At 40.5% G+C, this 25,110-nt stretch overlaps 1 protein-coding gene and 1 long non-coding RNA gene across 5 annotated transcripts in view; one reads left to right on the top strand and one right to left on the bottom strand.

Moving 5' to 3' along the window:
- Positions 1-12,847, top strand: part of LOC127691661 (uncharacterized) — a 61,245-nt gene extending 48,398 nt beyond the window's left edge. For 3 of the 4 annotated variants that reach the window (XR_007979310.1, XR_007979313.1, XR_007979312.1), the window contains one exon: positions 11,976-12,847. This is a non-coding gene — a long non-coding RNA (uncharacterized LOC127691661). The remainder of the gene's footprint in view (positions 1-11,975) is intronic. The other variant, XR_007979311.1, reaches the window with a different exon arrangement.
- Positions 11,823-25,110, bottom strand: part of Slc35f4 (solute carrier family 35 member F4) — a 263,071-nt gene continuing 249,783 nt past the window's right edge. Inside the window, 4 exon segments of the mRNA XM_052191634.1 lie at positions 11,823-12,064; positions 13,677-13,766; positions 16,942-17,134; positions 19,429-19,554. Of these exon segments, the coding sequence (XP_052047594.1) occupies positions 11,823-12,064; positions 13,677-13,766; positions 16,942-17,134; positions 19,429-19,554 (651 nt within the window).

The following is a 25,110-nucleotide window of genomic DNA, read 5'->3' as shown; positions in this document are numbered from 1 at the left end:
GAAATTTCAAGAGAGCCTCATATTGATTATTCACTTGATTATTAGTAATCTCTCTTATAAAGATCTATAATGAAAGGAGGAAGTGGAGCAAAGAGAAATAAGTGCCAAGTGTACACTTTGAGGAGAAAAGGAACATCAGGGAATTTAATGTTGGAGCCAAGTTCTGGGTTCAAGGAGATGAGAAAGCCTGATGCTAGTGGAATAAAGGGAGTGGTATCTTCAAAGAGAGACCCTGCCTAGCAAGTTCTGAAAATTGTGAAAAGGAAAACTTGTGCAGCAAAGGAAGTCATCAACAAGTCAAAGAGGATGTAAATGTTTGGGGTGGGTGGGGGAAGCTTCCAGCCCCAGCAAGCAGAAGAACTTGCCAGCTTCAGCTATGTGGCTTTGGATTTAGAGTCAAGAAGGATACATGAAAGGGGTTGTGGAATCTTCTCCATGTCTAAGGAAAGCTGTCAGGAACAGGTGTGTGGTAGGGGAGTCTTTGCATGGAGGTTCAGAAAGGCTATTTTATGATGCTGTCAAGGATTTCATTGGATACCCCAATATGTCTGGTGATGCTAGAGCCATGAGTTCCCTGCTAAGAAAAGCTGCATGCATAGTGTGGGCCAACCCAAGAGAGAGAGAAGCGTGTTAAAGTCAGAAAAGCTGGAAATGAAGAGTCATCTAGTAAGCCTTTAATATCAGTCATGGAGTTGCAGGATTTATTTGGAATTTGCCCTGCTGGTTTTGATTTTGTTTTGGTCCAGTATTTCTTTCTTATTCTCCCCTTTTCTCCTTTGGAATGGTAATATATATTCTGTGTATGTTAGAGGTATATAACTTGACTTTTGATTTTTACAGGGGTTACAGTTAAGAGAGAGTCTTGAGTCTCAGAAGAGACTTTGGACTTTAAAACAGTGTTGAGAATTTGATTGGTGCTAGGAGCCATCTAGAAGAGGCTAAAAACTAGCAGGTGATCTTTCTGAGATGGTTTCACTGTGGACTGTGAGTCATGATGAACGAGCCCTTCAAGACAAGGCTGAAGGGACTACCATTTTGGGAGGATTCCTGCTATTAATATGCCTTTCCTTTTTATTATTAAATATATATAACAATTACTAGGTATTAGTGGAGCAGATTTCTGCAGGTCAACAAAGATGTACTGCCTTGTAGTGTTGCTGTATGCTACATAGAATAGATGATTTCTTAATTCTTAATGCTGATCCTTTAAGAATTTCTAAAATTATATTAATAATTATTAAGCCCTTTGTACTAAGACCATTATTAAAGTCCTCTCTGATATGAAAACTGCAATTACAACTCTGCCAGTCTTTAAATGTCAAGAGTTAATTGCTTCTGAGATAGAAAACAGGCATTTACAACTTAGAACATATTTCAAGAGGCTGTAAAACAATTATAGGTTCAAGGACAGAAGACAAAATATTAATTGGGTTTATCTATATAAAACTTCAATGTTAACTTAAGTCACAAAAATTATAGTTTTTAACTCTCAATGAACCTGTAGAGCTAGTGACAGATAATAGATATCTAGCTAGATACTTTTTTTTGTTATTTGTTTTCTTTAATAATAGCCATTGTTATTAAGCACAAGTTCTTGAGACTTTCTAGATAGATAGTCATCAAGTCTCCTCCAATCTAGAATTTCTCAGTCTCTCCTTATCTTCTATGGTGTAAGGAAAAGGACACAGTGGAAAACATGATGAGATCTGAATAATGTCTTTTCTTTTGTTAGCATTAGGTTTGTAGCTCTGGCAACTGTACCTAGGTATGTGAGATGCTAACATTTTAGCAGCACACACATTCCCACCATGCATCACTTTTCTAGCTAGATACTTTTAATGAAAATAGATGTGAACATCTCTGTTGTAAACTTCTTATTCCTTTATGATTTGAATTTATGTATGAACTTTTAATGAACTTTTGGAAAAAAATAGGATGCTTGGAAAAACCATGTGATCTATTCACCTAGAAAAAGTACAAAAAACTAGGAATGATTACATTGCGTTGCATTATGTTACAACAAAAGGATTTAGACAAGGAGTTTGAAGGAGAGAGCAAGATTAGGAAGAGGAAGGAGAAGGACAGCAGAGTAGAGTAACTTAGAAATTTATAGATTATATAGTCTGATAGGTTCCCCCTTTTATTTTTCTTAGAAATAAAGATTATAATCCTTTTTAAAATTTTCTATATTCTTTGTTTACATTCTGAATGCTTTCCCCTTTCCCGGTTTCCCCCTCCCCATGGGTCTCATAAGCCCTCTTTCCTCCACCCATTTCCTAATCACCCCCCTTCCTATTTCCCTGTCCTGGTACTCCCCTACAATGCTGAATCAATTTTTTTTTGTATTCTGATCTTTTTTTTTTCATTTATTCTCAACACTTCATTTATTTATGTTATTTAATCAATAGTAAAGTACTTTTAGCTTTTTAAAAGAGAACAACTCAGTACTCACAGCTGAAGGAAAAATCTATATATACACACATATACATTATAAATGAGATTTAGGAAAATATGCCATCAATTACCTTTTCATGATTTCATAATAGTCTTCAAAAATGTTTTATTTCATTCAGTTATTTATTTTTTCCTTCAGCTGTGTATTCTGGTCTTTTAATGTACCTTTTGAGATAAAGATTAAATAATAAAAATTAATATTTTTTCACATTTACAGAATAAATTTTTTTAATTTATTTTCTATATTCTTTGTTTACATTCTAAAAGCTTTCCCCTTTCCCAGTCCCTCCCCCCCCATATGTCCCATAAGTCCTCTTCTCTCCATCCATTCTCCTATCTTTCCCCCTCCCTTTTCTCTGTCCTGGTACTCCCCTACAATGCTGGATCAAGCCTTTCCAGGATTAGGGCCCTCTTCTTCCTTCTTCATGGGAATCATTTGATATGCTAATTGTATAGACACACTGAAACTAGTAGAAAAGAAACTGGGGAAAACCCTTGAGGACATGGGCACAGGGGAAAAGTTCCTGAACAGAACACCAATAGCTTATGCTCTAAGATCAAGAATTGACAAATGGGATCTCATAAAATTACAAAGTTTCTGTAAGGCAAAGGACACTGTCAAAAGGACAAAATAGCAACCAACAAATTGGGAAAAGATCTTCACCAACCCTACATCTGATAGAGGGCTAATATCCAATATATACAAAGAACTCAAGAAGTTAGACCCCAGGGAACCAAATAACCCTATTAAAAAATGGGGTGCAGACCTAAACAAAGAATTTTTGCCTGAAGAAATTTGGATATCTGAGAAGCACCTTAAGAAATGCTCAACATCATTAGCCATTAGGGAAATGCAGATCAAAACAACCCTGAGATTTCACCTCACACCAGTCAGAATGGCTAAGGTTAAAAACTCAGGAGACAGCAGGTGTTGGCGAGGATGTGGAGAAAGAGGAACACTCCTTCACTGCTGGTGGGATTATAAGATGGTACAACCACTCTGGAAATCAGTTTGGCGGTTCCTAAGAAAACTGGGCATGACACTTCCGGAAGACCCTGCTATACCTCTCCTGGGCATATACCCAGAGGATTCCCCAGCATACAATAAGGACACATGTTGCACTATGTTCGTAGCAGCCTTATTTATAATAGCCAGAAGCTGGAAAGAACCCAGATATCCCTCAATGGAGGAATGGATATAGAAAATGTGGTATATATATATACAATGGAGTACTATTCAGCAATTAAAAACAGTGAATTCATGAATTTTTTAGGCAAATGGATGGAACTGGAAAATATCATCCTAAGCAAGGTAACGCAATCACAAAAGAATACACATGGAATGCAATCATTGATAAGTGGATATTAATTAACACTGAATCAATTCTTTTCAGAACCAGGGCCCTCTTTTTCCCTCTTCTTGGGTATCATTTGATATGCTACCTGTATCTTGAGAATTCAGAGCTTATGTGTATAATCTGTATAGAGAACTAAATTCTTTAGAGCTGGGGTCACCAGCAGTTGTGAATCACATGACATGGATGTTGAAAAACAAACTTAGATCTTCTGTGAAAGCAATGTATACTCTTAATTAGTAAGCTATCTCTACCTCCCTGCCTCAAGTATTTGTGTTGTTATTGCCTTAAAAAAATAGACATTGCTTAGGCCATGGTAAAGCACAGTGGTATTACTCATAAGGATGGGTTTTATGGCCTACAAGCAATGCTTAAGATTTAGGGAAAGGGTCTGGGATAAGCCAAGCATAAATTCTGGGAGTTATGTGTGGGACCTACCTTATCAGACAGCAAAGGATCACCAGGTTGTAAAACTACATCCATTCCTGGCATTCTAGGAGGAACAACTAAACATCTCATTTCATTGAAGAGGTAAGCTGTGCGTTTAACTTTCTTGACTTTTCCAGTGCTTATCTGTGTGCACAATGCCTTTTGGCCTTTATATTTACTAACAGATTCTGATCAAATAATTCTTTCTAAGGAAGCTCTACCTTCCCATCGTCTCCTATTGTTCCCTCTTCTATGGTCTAAATGCTGTATCCTCCCAGAATTACCATGTTGAAATGCCAACCCTAACATGTTACTAGAAGTAGGGGGAGCCTGTGGGAGTAGATCACAAATTCTGCTCTCACAAGAAGCTTGGTGTTTTCATAAAATAGTCTGAGGCCCAGGAGGATTTACTCACTTTTCTCACCACTTAAGAGCACACTGAAAAGATCCCTTTTACAAACCAGGAATGAAGCCCTCACCAGAGTCAGATACTTCATTATAAGACATCCTTGAAGTAAATGATATTTAACCTGATAGAGTAGTGCTAGTCAATAGACTATAATGGTAGCTATGGACATTTATGTGACTTGAGAATTTCTAGTTGCTATGTTCAACAAAAGAAACAGGGCTGGGGATGTAACTCGGTGGAAGTGCAGCTAAGTGGTTGGGTAGACTCAGTAGTAGAGCACTTGCCTAGCACGTATAAGGCCCTAGATCCAATCCTCATCACTAAACTATGAAAATAAAAGTAAAAAAATACACAAATAAAGTTGCTTTCATAAATTTCACTTAACCCAATATATTAAAAAAATACTCTCAATATCTAATGAGCATAAAGTCAATACAAAACATTTTACATCCTCAATTAAAAAAACACGTCTTCCAAACCCAATGTATTTGACATAACAAATTTCAGTTGGTCCTTGGCACATTTCTAGATGCATATGTGGCTAGTTAGTGCCTAATGTATATGACCATGTGCCTTCAGATCCACAGAGGTCTCTGAATATATTCTTCCAGAATAAATTGACTAAGCTCACACCAATTTGAAAATCTTGCCAGGGTTCTTAGAACAGCTGCTGAGGTCTGTCCCTTAGAGCTGAGGTGAAGGATCCTTTCTCTTATAACTCCTTAGACTATGGAAGGATCCTGAGTTCCTGTCTCCAGCAAGATGCCTTTTTTTCTGGTGGCACACACAGGGGGACATGCTACCCAGCAGCATTAAAATATGGCCTCCCTCTGTCTCTGGGATCTTGGCACTGATATCCTATACCACAAAGAGCACTCTCTCTTTTTACTTCCCTTCCAGTTGCCACAGGGTTGGAGGAGAAAATTCAAGAGAATAACCGGAACCAGAGTTAATAGAGCCTTCTCATTTTAGCTGCCAGAGATAAACTGCAGGGCCTGCATCAGAGATGCTTTGTATTTTTGTCAGGGGTTTATGGATCAGCAAGAAAGAGGATTTGTACTTAAGTATCAGGATATTCTCATGCTCTGCTGGTCATATCATTTACTCTTTTATCTTAGATATTGTCCTTCTAATCATTCGTCCTCTGGATCTTGACAAAGCATCTGCAAGAAATTAACAGGCGTGCAAACCCTGGATGAACAAAATTGATTCTCCTGTAATCTGTTTGTGAGGAGCTCAGGATGTGGTTGAAGTGATTTTAATTTCAGAACTGAAGTTGCTAGTCTGTCTTTTTGTCAGGCAATTAGTTCCATTGGCTGGGCATGAATGCTGTGACTCAAAGTGCCAAGGGGACCAGGCATGGATGCTGCAGGAGCCTGTTCTGCTTCTTCCAACTTTGCCCATGCCAGCTTTCTTTTGTCTCTCTAGTTTATTTTGGGTAAGATTCTCTCCTCAGCACGAGGTGGTGTGGCTTTGTAAGGGCACTGTGCCATGAGTCCCATGGCCAAAGGACACACCTGGGAACAAAGCTGTGTGTAAAGGCTTTAGACAAGGACCCAAAGGATACAGACAAGCCCTAGCAAGGTTATTGCTTATGAGCGCTGTTAAGATCCTAACATGCCATTTTAATTTTCCAGCAATCTTAGGTGACAATTAGTCCCATCTTATGTTGCTGACTTTGAAGGTGAGGACCAGGGAGAGGCTTCAGTCTGTCAGTATTAACTCTGTAAGAAATACATGCTGTGTTCATACATGAGTGTTCTTATTCCTGAACTATACTGGACACTCAGTAATGCACAGAAACCATTGCTTCTGGGATTCTGGAAATGAACAACATTTCCACAAAGAGAACTCAGCAAGGTGCTTTTGGCCACTGAGCATGGACAAGTCTTACTTCCCCTAGTGTTCTCTAAGACCTAGATGCAGCTGGCACATCAAGGCACAACACAGACACACTCCTATTTGTCCAGTGACCAAAGTACAGCATCCCCTTTGATTCTCAAGATGACCATGAGAGACATCTAGGAATAGGTACCTGAATCAAAGGCAGGGGCGGGATGGAGGAAGGGGTTATAATTCTTTTTTAGGGGGGTGGATTTTGGTTTTTTTGAGACAGGGTTTCTCTGTGTAGCCCTGGCTGTCCTGGAACTCACTCTGTAGACCAGGCTGGCCTGTAACTCAGAAATCTGCCTGCCTCTGCCTCCCAGTGTGCTGGGATTATAGGCGTGAACCACCACTGCCCAGCTAGGTGTTATAATTCTAAAGGCAATCTAAGTAAAGTTTGACATGGCAACAACTTACCTGCAAGCTCCTGCAACCCAGTCGCTTTCCTGCATGTCTATGTATCCACTCCTCTTTATATAAGATGTGAATCTTCTTTAAGTAATCTTCTTTAATAAGGTTACAGAAATTCCCAACCCACAATGCTGTCCTAGAGTCAAGAAGGGACCAGTGGGTAACAATCTCAAATAAAAACAATTTCAGGCAATGATGAGGTGTGAGTGAGCAAATGAGTGAATAACACAGTAGAAATATTTTCTTCAAATAGGGTGAGCTAGTTATGGGGATCCATATAGGCTGAGTTAGTTATGGGGATCCATATAGGCTGAGTTAGTTATGGGGTTCCATATAGGCTGAGTTAGTTGTGGGCATCCATATAGGCTGAGTTAGTTGTGGGGTTCCATATAGGCTGAGTTAGTTGTGGGGTTCCATATAGGCTGAGTTAGTTATGGGGTTCCATATAGGCTGAGTTAGTTATGGGGTTCCATATAGGCTGAGTTAGTTATGGGGTTCCATATAGGCTGAGTTAGTTATGGGGTTCCATATAGGCTGAGTTAGTTGTGGGGTTCCATATAGGCTGAGTTAGTTATGGGGTTCCATATAGGCTGAGTTAGTTATGGGCATCCATATAGGCTGAGTTAATTGTGGGGTTCCATATAGGCTGAGTTAGTTATGGGGTTCCATATAGGCTGAGTTAGTTATGGGGTTCCATATAGGCTGAGTTAGTTGTGGGGTTCCATATAGGGTGAGTTAGTTATGGGGTTCCATATAGGCTGAGTTAGTTATGGGCATCCATATAGGCTGAGTTAGTTATGGGCATCCATATAGGCTGAGTTAGTTATGGGCATCCATATAGGCTGAGTTAGTTATGGGCATCCAAATAGGCTGAGTTAGCTATGGGGTTCCATATAGGCTGTTAGTTGTGGGGTTCCATATAGGCTGAGTTAGTTATGGGGATCCATATAGGCTGAGTTAGTTATGGGGATCCATATAGGCTGAGTTAGTTGTGGGGATTCATATAGGCTGAGTTAGTTATGGGCATCCAAATAGGCTGAGTTAGCTATGGGGTTCCATATAGGCTGTTAGTTGTGGGGTTCCATATAGGCTGAGTTAGTTATGGGGATCCATATAGGCTGAGTTAGTTATGGGGATCCATATAGGCTGAGTTAGTTGTGGGGATTCATATAGGCTGAGTTAGTTATGGGGATCCATATAGGCTGAGTTAGTTATGGGGTTCCATATAGGCTGTTAGTTGTGGGGTTCCATATAGGCTGAGTTAGTTATGGGGATCCATATAGGCTGAGTTAGTTATGGGGATCCATATAGGCTGAGTTTGTTATGGGGATCCATATAGGCTGAGCTAGTTATGGGGTTCCATATAGGCTGAGTTAGTTATGGGGATCCATATAGGCTGAGTTAGTTATGGGGATCCATATAGGCTGAGTTAGTTATGGGGATCCATATAGGCCGAGTTAGTTGTGGGGATTCATATAGGCTGAGCTAGTTATGAGGGTCCACTGTACATTGAACAAGTGCTTTTGAGGATAAAGGATATATTTTTTAAATGAACCATCCAAAAGAGCAAAAGATTGCTTAAAGATATCAAAATGCAATTTTAAATGTCATGTATATAATACAAGCTTAGAGAGTTAGTCATTGATTACTACAATTTAACAGTAATTTAATGAGGCAAAAGCCATGTTTGTATCAATATGGCATTTAAATGGCCCAAAGTAACTGTAGTGTAGATAACAAACTAATTTAATTTACTAAGAACATTGCATTTCCTTGGTACCATTTTTCAAGAAGCTTAAAACATGTCTTAGAGCTTAAAATGTTTATCTGAGTTAATAGCATGCCATTTAGCTATGCCAGGACCTTGGCAGTGCTTCTTCCAAAAGGAATAGAGAGATCAAAGGTTTGATATACTCAAGTTCGCTCTGAGTTCCTCTCTCTTGCCTGGGGATTGCCTCATTTATATTTTTAGGAAACTTAAAGAGGAGGAAGAAGAGAAAGGGGAAAAGGAAGAGGAGGAGGCAGAAGAGGAGAACAGAGACCATAAATGTTTGACTTATTGTCCCATATTTCCCATGAAGCACAGAGTATCTTCAGTGCTAGGTACCAGAACTAGCTTCTAACAATGTCCCCTTTATCAGTTCAGAACAGTTACACAGGATGAAGGAGGTTCTTGTGCAATTGAAATCTTCCAGGTTCTATCTAACCAATCTCATCTGTGGCAGTGTCTGTCACTCATGAAGACAGACTTCATACACAGGCATGGGGACATCCAATCACAGAACTAAACAGTCCTTCTCCAATGGGATGGATATCTGTCAGAGCTAGAACCCGAAAACACAGCCATGATGGCCACACAGGCCTGCTCTCTGAAGCTCACGGACTACTGGAAACTCAGAGCAGTAGGCTGGCAATGATGACAGACAGGGCTAGCATTTGAATAAGTGTATCCCAACGATGGATGGTCTCCAGACTGTGGAACTATTGACAGGCAGTGATCCCTGTGTTCCAGAGATGGGATTACTGGGAGAATGTTAGGTCACTGGGGAATGACTTTGAAGGCATATGGGAATTCTGGACTCTTCCTCTACTTTCTCACTGTCATGAGGTGAACAGTCTCCTTTCCCATGTGCTCCTGCTGCCATGCTATCAGAGGTCCAAAGCAATAGGCCCAAACATCTGTGGACTGAGAGCTCTACAGAAGAGAGCCCAAACACACCTTTCTTACTTGCAAGTTGATCCTGTTATGTATTTTGACAGCAAAAGGGCAGATTAGCACAGTGAGTAGTCAGTACTCTATTGGGGCTAAGTAAACAGTTACATTATTTAAACTTGGGGATAAAAAAAGACTCCCTAGGAAAATAGCAGTAGGTTGTATGAGAAAGTTTAAGTTAACAGTGATTCAGGCACTGAGAGAGGGAAAAAAGGGAGCATAAGGAAGACTGCATGGTCTAACTGAATAGTCTTAACAGGCATAGTATCCTTAAGAGGGAAGTGCATCATATATGATGGAAATGGAAACTGTAGCTTCTCCATTTAAGGTCCTTAAGAGCTCCTCATTGCTACTGTCTCAGACAATGTAATAGACTATGTACATCACAGATTAAATAGAGATGATATAGATAGATACAAAGTCCAGCATCAGAGTATCTTAGTAGGTATCAAAGAAATGGATAACTTTTATTAACACAGAAAGTTCTAGTAGGAATTACTGTATTATAAGCTGGCTATAGTCAGTCAATAATGCACTATGAAGGATGTGTCAAGGTATTCAGATTTGGTTTTGTGGACAATGAGATGCCACTGAAGCATTTTATGTAGAGGAGAAGAAATTGCACTTATAGCAGAAAGTCATTCTGTAAGGATTACAAAGAGGCAAGGCTATTAGTTAGGTATCAGTGAAGAGAAGAGGCAGACATCTCAGGCTTGGGTAGCTAGTAAAGGATGTTATTAGCCTAGGCAGGAAACAGAGAGGGCTAGATCTGGGGAGGAATGATTAACTTTGCTACATTTGAGGTATCCAAAAATAAGTGGATGAAGAAATTCCAATATAAGACCTACAGCTCAAAGTACAAATTTGATTTGCAGAGATTGTATTTTTGAACTTGCCAACATGTGGGAAACATTTGAGGCTATGGGAACAGCTGAGTCACAGAGAGAGAGAGAGAGAGAGAGAGAGAGAGAGAGAGAGAGAGAGAGAGAGAGAGAGAGAGAACAGAGAGACATGCTGTGACAGTCAAGAAGTGAACCCAGAGAATCTTGATGGCGATGAGACCAGCCTAGGAAGAGGAAGGCAGAAGGAGAACCAGGGGGCGGTGGTGGGTCCAAGATCTGAGTATTTTAACAGGTCATGGAGTAGAAGATCATCACAGGAACTGCTTCTGAATAAGTAGAGAGTTGGAGGTGCCGTATGATTTTGTGAGAGAGAGGTCATTAGTGATTTGGTAGAAGGCAGCTCTACAATAATGCTGGGGATGGAGGGTAAAGGGTAGTGGAGTGAGGAGAGAAGGAGTAGACGATGAAATGATGTAAGATATTGAGAAGCCTATCAGGGAGCTTGGAGGTGAGAGAGTTTAGAGGTGTGCGGTCCTCTGTACTACTTCACCACTGAGTCATGTTGCTCTCTTAAAGACACCAGTGTGCTGTTACTTAAAGCATGTTGAAAGTTCAGCTGGGTCTTTTCTGTCTTTACTTCTTTACCATTTCAGGTATAGGTCTTGTACACAGAAAGATTCTGTTGATGTTTGCTTAAAGACTTCATAGCTTTCAGATTTAAGGCTGAAGTGAATGTGAAATAGACATTACTTTCATAGGTTTTCCTATTTGACAACTAATTATGTTTTTTAAAATGATTTATTTATTTATTTAATGAATATGAGTACACCATTGCTCTCTTCAGACACACCAGAAGAGGGCATCGGATCCCATGACAGATAGTTATGATCCACCATGTGGTTGCTCAGAATTGAACTCAGGACCTCTGGAAGAGCAGTCAGTGCTCTTAACCACTGAGCCATCTCTCCAGCCCTTGACAATTACTTTTTAATGAACAGGTCTCAGTTACACTTAAAAAAATGATGAAAAGCCTATGACTTAACCAAATCTCATATTTTTAGGAACTAGTGTGAATTGCGGAGAGTTCTGCTTTCAAATAGAATAAAAAAAAAACCAAGGGAAATGCATTTTAATAAAAAATTTTATTATGATTATTTATATCAGTTCCTTGATATGCATATAAATGTAAACTTTTATTGTTGATGATATTTCACATATGGTTTATTTAAACTCAGAGTTGATAAGTGTCATTTGAGTGTACAGGTAGTGAGAAAATTTTATATTCACAGAATATACACACATGTGCATCCAGAGTTCATTTCTTTTCAAGCCAGAGGTATGGACACTGTCCCGTTGACCCTGCTTCTGCTCCTCAGGTGCACGCTGACATCTGTCAGGTCCTCCACGTGCTCCTCGCTCTTCTTTTCCTTCAAGCTGTTGATAAATCTCAGAGTAATTTCATCCCATTCCTCTGGCAGTAGCATCAGAAGAAACCCGATACAGATGATGATGGTGGCAGCCAGGCGGACCACATTGAAGATCACCTCCTGCTTCAGGAGATCCACCGCTAGAGAAGGAGAAGATCACACCAGTCAAACAAGTCAATTGTTCATGAGCCTCTCTGAAAAGCAGGACTGTGTCTCATGACTCACAAACACCGTAATTATCCCTATCTCTCTCTATGCCCCCTTTCCGTTCCTTTGCTGTAAATCCCACTTGCCCTTCAAGGCTCTGCTTACAGGCCGTGTAATTGGGCTCAGGAACCTCCTCAGTTTTCTCAGTAAGCACTTACTTTACCAGGGCAGCACGCATTCATTTGTCTTCAAATACACTGGATCACTGCTGTTTTGTTTTGTTTTTAATGACTCAAACCTGTTCTTTTCCTGATCTCTTATAAGTGCTGTCGGTTTCCAGGGTTTATTTGAGGAGAAATTTATATAATTTATAGTTAACAACTTTATGAAGTGAGTTTTGTACACTCACAATGTGGTGTGACCATTTTCTCCACCATGAGATCCTCTTCTCTCCTTCCATCCCACGCCACTCCACTAAGCTGTCCTCTAGACCTCTGCACACAGGCCTTTGGGAAGAAGCCTTTGAAGGGGCGCCGCACCTACAAGTCTTTAGTGCATTCTGTGCTCACATCTGAAATCAATTGCTTTTCCTGTGTTAGAATGATTCAATTCCTCTGGTTTCCCACTCTGTGCTGTTTTCATGGTCTTGGTGGTAGAAACTGTTCAAGCTCTGTCACCAGTGTTAGCCCGGCTGCTGATATATGCTAAGCCATCAGAAGTTATTTGTTGAACAGATGAATCAGTGGATGAATAAATGAACTTTCTTGACAACTTCATTTCTCTGATTTTGTTTTCCTCTGAACACCGTATAGCCCTTGGACTTTATCTCACACAGTTTTACACCTAATAATAAACTTCTTTGTAGAGGTCCTAGCTGTTTTGTATATGCAACTGTCTTTTCTAATCTTATCTGAAACCATGTTAAGGAAACAGTAATTAATTTCTTTTCTTGTACACAGCCCTGCTGATCACACACTAAATGCTCAGTAAACACTGACTGTTTTGAAGGAAAAAAAAAAAAAGAAAGAAATGATTACTTGACAATTGGGATCACAGAATTTTAGAGTCGAAATGGCTGAACTGTCATCCAGAGGACTAATTTCTATGACTGGTTTCACTAGAAACTTTCTAGAAAAATATTAATAGCTTTCCCTCTTATCCTTGAAGTGAGGCAAATTGCTTTTCTTGGAGGGTCACCTGCTCAGTCACCTCTCCCCCCAGAAACTTCTACAGCTCCCCAAGGATCATCTGGTGGGGAGCCAGCACCCCGAGTATGATGCTTGCATTTTCATTCCTGATGACTTCACAGTCAAGTGCGCTCTGTTGCCTTTTGTTTCCATAGGACTTTCTCTAAAAATACCATAAAATTAGGTTGTCAGGGACATCACATGAAACCCAAATGATACATTTGGTATTTAATTCTAAAAGCATGTCTAAGTTGAACAGTGCCTTTGTAGCTGCAGATTTTAAGTTTGCTGCATACTCTGTTGTTTGCGACCTCGTGATATTTAAAAACATCTTCTAGGGGATGGGACATAATTCTCAATTGTTAGAAGAAGCCAGTCAGAGCATAAAGCAAACACACGGACCATGTTGTACCAGTACCTGCGTTTCCGGGGACGCTGAGCACTGTCCCAATGGAGATGAGGATTGGGTATGTCAGTACTACTCCAACATTTACCAGGATGTTGAATGCTGGAAAAAAGGAGGGTAGACAGGATGAAGAAGGCGTTGGCCCACTGGTCTCTCAATATGTAAGAACCAGTACATTTCCTAAACAGGCTTCCTCAAGGGTCTGCACTTTTGTTCAATTAATCTCATTTTGGTGATGAATGACTCACAGTTAAATTCTTCAGTCCTCCTGTGCCACTCTGCCTGAGCTCTTGCCAGCTGGCTGACAGAGGTGTATGGGAGAGGTGAAGTCATCAATCTTCCACACCACATGTTAGTGCTGGAAGGGCAGTCTGGGGCTAGCCAGAGGCTGAAAGCTGGGGACTTATTGAGCTTTGATGCTTCTTTCTTGCTTACTTTGCTATTTAAGTCACATCCTGGGCTCAGGCTCTGGTGCTACTGTCTAAGATAAGGTCTGCCCAAGGACAGCAGATTCTGTGTCCTCCCCATCCCCACACCTTTCTTTCAAGGTCATGTGGACAAATAAATCTGGGCTCAGTAATTCTCTGAAGTCTGGCGACTGCTTTCCCACCCTGATTGTGCAAAGGTCAAAAGAGGTCAGGCCCACAGACTAAACTGGTAGAGTAATCTGATGCACTTTAATTAATACGTTTGGATTTCTTTAGTTAAAAGACCATTATTTAAACAAACATCTAACCCCATTCAAAATTATAGACTATCAGTTTAATAGAGTTAAATTAAACTTTTCAGAGGTTGTAGAGATGAGTATTCACAAGTACAAAAGTTCCTTTAATCTGAGATGGTCTCTACAAACACGGCTGAAGCATGTCGCCCATATTTCTGAAGATTCTAGACTCAAAGAAGGTTCTAGAACAATTTCAATGAGGAGGGTATGTATTTTTCTGCTTGTCGCCTATAACTGAGCCCACCAGCTTAGTTATTCAGAGGCATTTGTTCCTGGAGATCAGAGGCAATGGAGTTGACCTTCCAAGACTCACAAGCACACAGTACCCACAGTTAAGCCAGGGGCCTTCCTAAGTTTGTAAGTATTCCTCTGTCATGACAAGGCTCAACGTAAATGACCACTCCAGCACCTTGAATCTTTCCTTAATCTCATGGAGTCAAATAGGGAAGATTCCAACAAGTTTAGAATTTACTGAATGCATCAAAACTCTCCTGAATCCCCTCATGTTATTTATTGATCAGATCTGAGAGAATGGAGTGATGTTTCAAAGCTGAGCCTTCCTTACTCAACAAGAGCCTAGGTGGTTTCCATGAAACATGTTGTCTGTTTTTCCTTAGGCCTTTAGATGGAAATGTCATTGATAAGCCAAGGAAAATAATTTCTAATAAAATGTGTTCTCTATAGCATGAGATTCAGCCCGAGTTTAAATGCAATTCAGATATGTCAGATAAATGTTTGAGACTGACCTGTATTCAGACTAAGATAACTCCCTGGAGATCAGGTCACAGCCTGAGTTCAAGAGATGTAGAGTTCAGACAAATACATTGGTATTTGTCTATCAGCTCTGCCTCTCAGACTAGTCCCAGCTAAATCCCATGTCATTCCCATGGAGAAGAGAGGGATGGGAAGATAAACACTGGAAATAAAGCACTAAGAATCCCCAAACCCTGGAGGACACAGCACAGGGAAGAGGCTGTCTCTTTAATTTGTCACAGTTCTGCTTGGGCACAATGGGCTCTGGTGTGCATTGGTGGGCCTGATGGGACAGCTGCAGTGCCAGCTGGCACCATGCCTAGTGGAGTGTGGAAATACACTGCTTGGAGAAACTTGGGTCTGACTGCCATGGGTAGCCTAGATTGAGATGGCTTACATTAGATGTGTCAGTGACTCTCATTGGTGGAGGGCTCCTTTACAGGAGGCACAAATTCCATGCACATAGAAGTGGCCAAGGAGAAGTGACATTTTGGTTGTGATTGGCCCCAAATAGACTGTTTCTGCCCAGGAAACAATCTGAGCACTTTTAATTAGTATACTTTGATCTTATGGCAACACTACCAACTTCCATATATGCTATTGATTTTCACTCAACTTAGATATAATGAGAGATGATAACCATATAGTTTTGGCCTTGGGAAGCAGACTCCAGGGACCAACATTTAATGCTTGATCTTTTTCTTGAATGTTTTCAGTTTAAGGACCTTCCCTGAGGGATCTAGGCTGAAGTGGAAAAAAATGAGCCAATCAATGATCTTGTTGGAATCAGGACATTGTTTTCTCTTGGAACTGCAGTGTTGCTACTGTTTCCAGTGTCACACTGGCTTAGAAGGTCAGGAGAAGGGCAATGCTCATCCTGGTGGGTGAGTGCATTGGGTAAATGTGGAACAAAAGAGTGATTGACACAGAGCAGTATATGCAAGAAGCAAAATGAAATTGGCTTTATTCAGAGAAAGTACTGGGAATTGGGGTTTGCTGTTTTCAATAGCTTGGGAGGAGGAACAGGGTCCTCTTACATCAAGTACGGGTTGATGAACATCTGGAAAGTGGGAGCTGGGAGATCAGCTCCAGAGTTCTAGGACACCTAAGGAAAGACTCTGGGTGACCTTTATTTGACCTTCAAATGGGCACATTCTGCTTAGCCAGGGCAACCAAGCTCAGTACATGCTGTGTTCTTTCTCTCCTGAAAGGGGATTTCTGGTGGATTCTCCATACTCAGTAGAGTGGTCTGTTCTGTATACAGGTGTCAGCCTGTCATTTCCAGCTCTAAGATAAAGTAGATTTTAAACCCAGCCACCTCAATGGTTTTACAGATTCTTCATGATCTGTGTCTCTCTTAAATGTTGTTCCCTCCTCTCCTCTCCCCTTGCCTCTCCTTTCCTTCTTTTCTTCCTGTCCATCTCAGCTGATCCCAGTGTTTGGACTACCTTGAACATTATGACTTATGCATCATCCATTATCACTTCTGCCTGTCATACTATGCACATAGGAAGCATAATAAGTTACACATCACATCATGAAGACTAGATGAGGCTACCTAAAGGCCAGTATTGGACCGAGTGACCTGAGCTTCTAACTGGATACTTTAATTCAAGGCAGCCACTCTATGAAGGATAGTCCTGAGATAATCATGCAAGAGCCTACCAAGAAGTGTCTACACATTCAGTGACCATAACCAATGTAGTCTGGATCTGTGGAGCATAAGAGCAGCAAGTAGTCATCCCACTATAACTATCTGTTCAAGTGGAAGATCAAGTGACATGGAGAACGGCCACTTACCTAGCCATAGTCCCGCCATCCCACAGAGACAGCCCCAGGGCAGCGCTGCGAAGGAGGACCAGTGCTCCACCTTGGTGAAATACAGGATGATGGGAGTGAAGGAGATAAAGATCAAATTGAAGAACCCCAGGGTGGAGACAAAGTGTGCAGCTTCACCAAAGTTGGCACTGCCTAGAAACATCTTAAACAGAACCTGGAAAGGAGAGAAACTCTTGAGAGTCTTGGCTGCAGGACAAAAGTGAATTCTGCTGAACTTACCAGCCTAGAGTTTAGGCTCCATGTCATCTCGCCCTGATACCTCTATGTTACTAAATGGGCTAGGATGACAAAGAATTGAAATGCCCTACATTGTTTACAAGGCATAGGGACTGCCATGAAATTTATTTCTTGTGGTGTTATAAGACTCTGGGGGTACTCAACACTATGACAACAAAATCATCAAGATGGGCACAGGGTGAAGGATGAATGAGGGTTATATGAGCCCACACAAATCTAGTGTATGTGCCATCAATTAATTCTTCCTTGCAACCATGGGATTCTTTGCATCTTTCTTTCTTTCTTTCTTTCTTTCTTTCTTTCTTTCTTTCTTTCTTTCTTTCTTTCTTTCTTTCTTTCTTTCTTTCTTTCTTTCTTTCTTTCTTTCTTTCTTTCTTTCTTTCTTTCTTTCTTCCTTCCTTCCTTCCTTCCTTCCTTCCTTCCTTCTTTCCTTCCTTCCTTTCTTTTTTTCTCTCTTTCTTTCTTGATGCAAAAAGCAAGAGTTTTATTTACTCTAGAGTTTTATTTACTCCAGCATGCTGGGGTCGCCCTGCACACGGGGAAAGAATGAACAAGCACAGCAGGCTGCAGTCCTCAGGCAGCCACCATTAGGCACAATGTGATTGGCAGAACAGTGTTACCTTTAAACTAATTGGTTGTTAGGGAAGAGGTCACTGGCCAAGGATCTCTGGGCCTTCCCTAGCCGCAGGGCACTCCCTGTGGTCTGAGGAATATAATTTAGCTTCTCTTTGCATCTTTATTATGACAGATGCTGAGAACTAAGTGTTATTAGATCGCTAAGACAAATACTGAGGCCTTAGATGTGTAAGACTTCTCCTCCCTGAGCTTAAGATATCTTCACAAGAACTGTGTTACTCTCTGAGTTAAAAACAATTTCTTTTTCTGGGTTATTAGTCCATGTGTAGAGGCAGAAGAAAGGTAGACGTGAAGAGACAGCAAGAACTCACAGAACTGACAGAAAGGGATAAGCCAGAACTGATATGTATTCTTGGCTTCTTAACTCCCTTTCCCTTTGCTAACAAGTATTACCAAATGCAGCAGCATATTGTGTCTGCCTGGAATTAGGGTTCAGATATGATTTTTTTGTATGATAATAACCATTACCATTCTTGGAATGAGTGCATTTTGTAGTCTGGCCAAGAGAATTCTTCCTCTACCACAGCCATCCTGCTTCCCCAGCAACTCCCAATACAGCTTTGGCTTTTAATGTCATGAATGTGTGTAGCTTTTCTCTTAGAAGACTTAATCTTGCTGGTCTTTGGTCCCATCAACCATTTTAGTAGTGTTTCAATGGGGCGGGCTAGGCACTCATGGTAAATGAATGAACACTTCTCAAGCTTGTCACATAGAATCAGTGGGACCCGCCCTCTCATATGTCATATGGAATCAGACTTTGTGTGCATGGGCCACAGTGGTGGTGAGCATGCAAGCCTCCAGGAGGGTTGCAAAAGGCCGTTTCTATCTTCTAGAGTTTGTTCCATCCTCACTTTTCACTCTATAGAAACTCTAGGAGAGGTGAAATTGGAATTGCCCTTTAGATACATCAGAAAGTTAGCGTTTAAAGAAGTTGAACTTTGGGAAAATAACCTTTTAGATATGCTGTCTAAGACCTTGCTTCTGAAGTTATGTGTAGTGACCCCAGTGACATTTTCTTGGATGACAGGGAATCCAGGGGAGAAATTACACCAAGTACATACAGCACTCTAGAGAGTGTATTCATTTTGCTAATGGCTTGGGTTCTGTGTAGTGTGGGCTCCCTGTGTAGCAAACATCACACTCTCAAATGACAGGTTATTATTTTTAATACCTCTATGGAGTTAAAATAATTACCATATACTCAAATGAAAAAAAATGAAGAGGGGAGGAGTCACTTTCCTTACATTTTTGCTGTAACTGCCTGATAACTGGGGGTAGAGTTGGCTCCAGGCCAAGGTTGTAACCATGGCTACTGTGCTGAGGCCTTGGAGAGTTACATAATCTTTCAAAGCTTCAGTTCTCTCTTCCAGAAAGTACAACAAGGATCCATGGCATGTAAAGACATGTCACCGATGAATTTTTTCTGTCAGATGCCCACCATACTTTTTTTTTTAAAGGACACAATGTTATTTAACATGCCTGTATTTTTTGAGACTTTTCATTGCACTTCCTTATTTTGTTGCTTAATCCTAAGCTATGAGTGACAGCTGGTGGTACAGGAAGATACAGACCTACCTTGTACAGTGCAGATGTGGAGGCTGAGCCCACAGCAAATGCCACACCGATGATGGAATCAGCGTGGAAATTATCTGCATATGCCATCATGACAATGCCAGTAATTGCCATTATTGCTGCGACGATCTGTCAAACAGAATGGAAGAAAGCAAGAAAAAGTTATGCTTTCATATCTCAGATCAAGCCATTTAAGTCCCATGAAAGCTGCTACATTCTTTTTTAAGGCCAATTACCTCCTCCATCAGTGTTTACATTTAAGAAGGGTCATTCTCCTTGTGATGTCCTTTATCCCTCTGGCTCCTACATGGCCCACAGAGTCAACTAACCAGTTGCCATAGGGGCTCATAGAGCCTGAAGTGACAACCAGGGAGCCTGTATGGGTCTGACTTAGGTCCCTGCATATATTGTATGGAAGTATAGCTTTGGCGTTATTGTGTGACTCCTAAGAGTGGAAGCAGGGGCTATCTCTGACTCTTTTGCTGGCTTTTGGGACCTTTTCCCTCCTACTGGGTTGCCTCATCCAGCCTTAATATGAGGGTCTATGCCTAGTCTTATAGTAACTTGATATGCTATGTTTGCTTGATATCCCTGGGAGGCCTTTTCTGAAGGGAAATAGAAGAGGAGGAGGAGGACTCAGTCTTGAGAAGAGAGGAAGTGGTGAGGGACTGGAAGGAGAGGAGGGAGGGGAAAACTTTCGTGGGAGGGAGAAGAAAAAAATAGCAAAATATAAAAAAGAGAAGGCTCAAAAGTATCAAAGAGACTATTCTGCTCATGCCACAGGCATGGAATATAAAAAAGCTGTGCTGATTAATGACAAGCAGCTTAGAATTTCTTTTGTTCATCTTTCTTGACATCAATATCTTTGTTGGTGAAATGGATTTTCCAGGAAGCCATATCTAAGTATTTTCATGTATATTGGATTCTTCAGACAATTCTACACACATTTTAACCAGTTCCTTGGGTCAATGTGTGTCTCTAAACTTGTACACCTCACCAAGACTTGATGAGGGAGATATAATTTTGATAGAGCTGAGAGGAAAACCCTTGATGAAGGAGGCAGCAAGATCTCCCAGTCACATAGAGAGGAGCAAGCTAGATCTGGATTGGTTGACTGGGATGTTCTGTGATTCCTCTACTACCTGTCTCTACATGCAAATGCACTCATTTCAAAAAAGATAAACCACAGAAAAAGAATTCCATTTAATTATGTTTTATTTTATTCCTTGCTAGAGCATTCTTTATCTTTACAAATAGAAATAGTAATAACTTGACCAAGGCTGTAACGATTTGTTGTAATGAGGTACAACACTGTTATGTTCAAGAGCCCATTCTGTGTGACCTTGTGTGTCTTGCATCTGCCTCATGAATTTTCCTGCCCCTGTTCCATTGGAAAACACTTTACTGCAAACAGTAAAACAAGAACCTTGCAACAGGGAGGATGGCATTTCCTCACTGACTTTAAATTCAAGATGAGAACCCATAAGTTTTTGTAAGGCAAAGGACATGGTCAAGTGGACAAAACGGCAAGCAACAAATTGGGAAACAATCTTCACCAACCTACATCTGACAGAGGGCTAATATCCAATATATGCAAAGAACTCAAGAAGTTAGACTCCAGAGAGCCAAATAACCCTATTAAAAATGGGGTACAGAGCTAAGCAAAGAATTTTCACCTGAGGAATATTGAATGGCTGAGAAGGACCTTAAAAATGTTCAGCATCATTAGTCATTAGGGAAATGCAAATCAAAACAACCCTGAGATTTCACCTTGAACCCATCAGAATGGCTAAGATTAAAAACTCAGGAGACAGTAGGTATTGGTGAGGATGTGGAGAAAGAAGAACACTCCTCCACTGCTGGTGGGAAAGTTGGTACAACCACTCTGGAAATCAGTCTGGCTGTTCCTCAGAAAACTGGGCATAACACTTCCCGAAGACCCTGCAATACCACTTCTGGGCATATACCCAGAGGATTCCCCGGCATGCAATAAGGACACATGCTCCACTATGTTCATAACAGCCCTATTTATAATAGCCAGAAGCTGGAAAGAACCAAGATGTCCCTCAATGGAGGAATGAATACAGAAAATGTGTTATATTTACACAATGGAATATTACTCAGCAATTAAAAACAATGAATTCATGAAATTCTTAGGCAAATGGTTGGATCTGGAAAATATCATCCTATTTTGTGATTGTGAGGTAACCCAATCACAAAAGAACACACTTGAAATACAATCACTGATAAGTGGATATTAGCTCAGAAACTCTGAATATACAAGACACAATTCACATATCAAATGACTGCCAAGAAGAAGGAAAGAGAGGTCCCTGGTCCTGAAAATGCTTGTTCCAGCATTGTAGGGGAGCACCAGGACAGAGAAGTAGGAGGGGGTTGATAGGAGAATGGGCGGAGGGAAGAGGGTTTAGGGAACTTATGGGGAGGGGGGAACCAGGAAAGGGAAAATCATTTTGAATGTAAACAAAGAATATTGAAAATAAAAAATTATATAAAAAAAGAAATTTAGTTGTAGGAAGATTCAGTTCTGAGCATTTCAAAGCCGGTGCCTCTGAAGCTAGCAGTTTTATATCTGGGACGTTCCAGCATTTTGAGTGCTATGAGTGCATTATTATGTTAACAAGGTGTGAGTAAAGACCTGAGGGCAGATCAGAGCGTGCTCCTGATGGCAGGCAACCCAGTGATGCTTTTGTTTATGACCATCAGTGACAAACACACAGTGGCCCCAGAATGGCTCTACATTTAAGAACAAGACCAAGCAGGAATCCTTGGGAACAGAGCCTATGTTTTAGCAGAAATAGATTACCTTCTTAACAAGTTTCCAGGGAGATGAGCAAATGTTGACCACTTGGCACTGCCAGGTGTGCATTATTATTGTCACCTGCCCCAGTGTGTGTGTGTGTGTGTGTGTGTGTGTGTGTGTGTGTGTAGGATTTAAGGAATACAGTGGAAGGTGCTGGGGAGTTTTACAAGTAGGAAATAATAGTAATAATGTCAGTAAACCTATGAGGGAACTATCTGTATCTGAGAATTTTGGAAGGCAATGATTTGCTTTGACAGAGGATTTATTGTCCAGCAAGACACTATAACCATTTTGGGTAGTCTAATTTCTGACAAATAAAAAGCCATATTGGTCAACAGCATTCTTATTTGATTTTGTGTTTAAATCATCTTTGCTACCTAATGTGTTCAAAGGCAGAAAGAGTTCCCTCAGAACACTAATCTTGGAAGATTAAAAATACTTAAAATAAAAAGTTGCTGGCTACCTACCAGTTCTATTTTTGATCAAGTAATTACATAAATATTTCAAACAGGGTTAATAAAAACGTGTTAATCCTAATGAACTTGAGCATGATTAGCTGTGTTTATAAGGTAACATTGGTATTTAGGCCATTGAGTGCTATATATAATTCTGGATGAAGGGAACTAAAAAAACAAGCACTGCCAACAAGCAAAAACAAAACAAAACAACAAAACAGAACAGAACAAAACAAAACAAAAGCCCCAAACCAAAACAACCCTTGTCCAGGAACTGAAGGACAGATGGTGTAATATTTTCAGGACAAGCAGAGGTGGAGGGTCCTCCCTTTCTGCATTAGCCAGAAGTAAAAAAAAAAAAAAATTGCCTGAAGAGATTTCTATTGTATATTTTCTCAAGACAAGACTCGGATATGGATAAAGATGACATAATTTTAAAGCAATTGGAAATTATAGTCATAGCAAGCCTGTTCAAGAGCTTGTGAAAATATTCGCCTGAACTATTTGAATTGACATGCCAATTACACCAGCATCTGTTTCAATTGCTTGCATGGGGAGAAGTGGTTTTCCCATTAGGGAGCCAGATAACACTTAGTTAAGTTCTGAAAGCATGAAAATCTGAGTATTAGCAGGTATTAGGAAAACTCTTACCCATAGGAAAGGCAATGATTTATAAGAAATATTGTGCATGCCTAGCAAGGAGATAAATGTTTAAATTTAAAATTTATAATAATCTGAATGGATAAAGTCTCTACTGAACATTTTAAGAAAGTCTCTACATTTCTGATGAATCCATCTAGAAATTGAGAAATGGATCTCAACCCGTCTTTAACTTGTAGGAATGCATTGGGTGGAAAGTCTATTTGGAACATTCGTTTAGATGACCCTAGAATGGCTGTGCTTGGCGTGACACCACTGCTTTAAACTTCAAAGAGTAAACAGTCCAAAGATCCATCTAACAAACACCCTAAGCACAGTTCTAAGCTGCACACATTTTTAGAATCAGTCTTCAAAGGCTTGGCCACTCATTCAATGGAATCAGAGAAGGACAGTACTTAGCACACTGGTCATGCACCCTCAGGAAGCCTGCCTCCAAGCTCCCCTACATGCTCATTAATATTGTGACAACCAAGGAAAACTGGGACACTCTACCTCCCATGAGAACCTCCTTTGCCAAAAATATGAAACATCTGATGGGGCTACCTGTTTGGCTTCTGAAAGCTTCTTCTGACAGATTACTCCAGGTTCAGTTTCCTAACCAACTACAAGGACCTAAGTAAGACAAACAAAGCCATCATCATCTTCTAAATGTCATTTGGATGAGAATGTTAGCCAACACTGCAACAACCAAACTGACAGTTCTGTCATCTTTAACCTCCCAAAGCTCTCTGTTGTCTTATACCTGGTGTGGCCCCTTCAGTTGAGTGCCCCAGGAAATGGATTCAGTCATCACATTTTCTCAGCAAGAGAGTCAAGTGACACATCTGAGCCAGCTAGCTACCTTCTTCTGTCCTTCAGAGAACACTTAGCATTAACTCTCAGGGGACATTTGTAGAGGGCTATTAGACTATTCGAGCCTGTTTTTTAAAGCTGAAATGCTTGACAAACTAAACACTATCTGTAGTCAATTCTGCAGGAGAATCAAGTTTCTTTTACCACTCAAAAACTCATCAAAGTCTAGAAAAGCAACTCAATTTTGGCTGTTTGTGTTTTTGTGTGTCTTTATATTTTCTTTTTTATGTGCAGTCCTTCAAAAACAACGAGGATACGATTCTCCTTGTATTATACGATCCTCTGTGTTTCCCATTCACAAATGGTTTCCAGAGTTATTTTCTGCCTAGCAATATCATCCATGTTATGGCCCCAGTCATTGAAAGGAACCTTTAATCCACTCTTTTCCTACAAACTTCCTATAGGATCTTTTCAGATCTAAAAGAGAAACTGTAGCCTTGACACATTTCCTTGAGGCCAATTTTGCTTTTTGTAGCTTGACGAGTGTGGAAGAACCTCACTGGTTCACAGTGAATTCCTGATTCCTAAAGCAAAATTGAAGTCCTAGAGCAAAGGTATTAAAGTACATTGTGGCTGATGGTTGCCCTCAAGCTCAAGGTTATATGCCCATGGTTGAGACCGAGGCACCAATTAAGAACTCGGCCATTGAGAGCTGCATAAATTCAGTGTTTGGGTGGAATTAGGTAGGCCTATTTTCACAGAACCACAGAATCCTTAAACTTTTCCACATTATGTTTAAAATTATGTAAAGAACTATCTCTTTTATTCTGAACCATAAATTTAACAAGAGATGAAAGGTGAGAAATAAAAGAAGTTTGGGGATTTATGGCTATCAAGAAGAGGCAAGAAGTCCATAGAATCCTAAGGGTCCTACACCCCTGAATTTCAAACCCT

Source organism: Apodemus sylvaticus, chromosome 8 (assembly GCF_947179515.1).
Source record: "Apodemus sylvaticus chromosome 8, mApoSyl1.1, whole genome shotgun sequence".
Classification (NCBI taxonomy): domain Eukaryota; kingdom Metazoa; phylum Chordata; class Mammalia; order Rodentia; family Muridae; genus Apodemus; species Apodemus sylvaticus.
The sequence above is the reverse complement of the archived record's forward strand: the minus strand, read 5'-3'. Positions and strand labels throughout refer to the sequence as shown.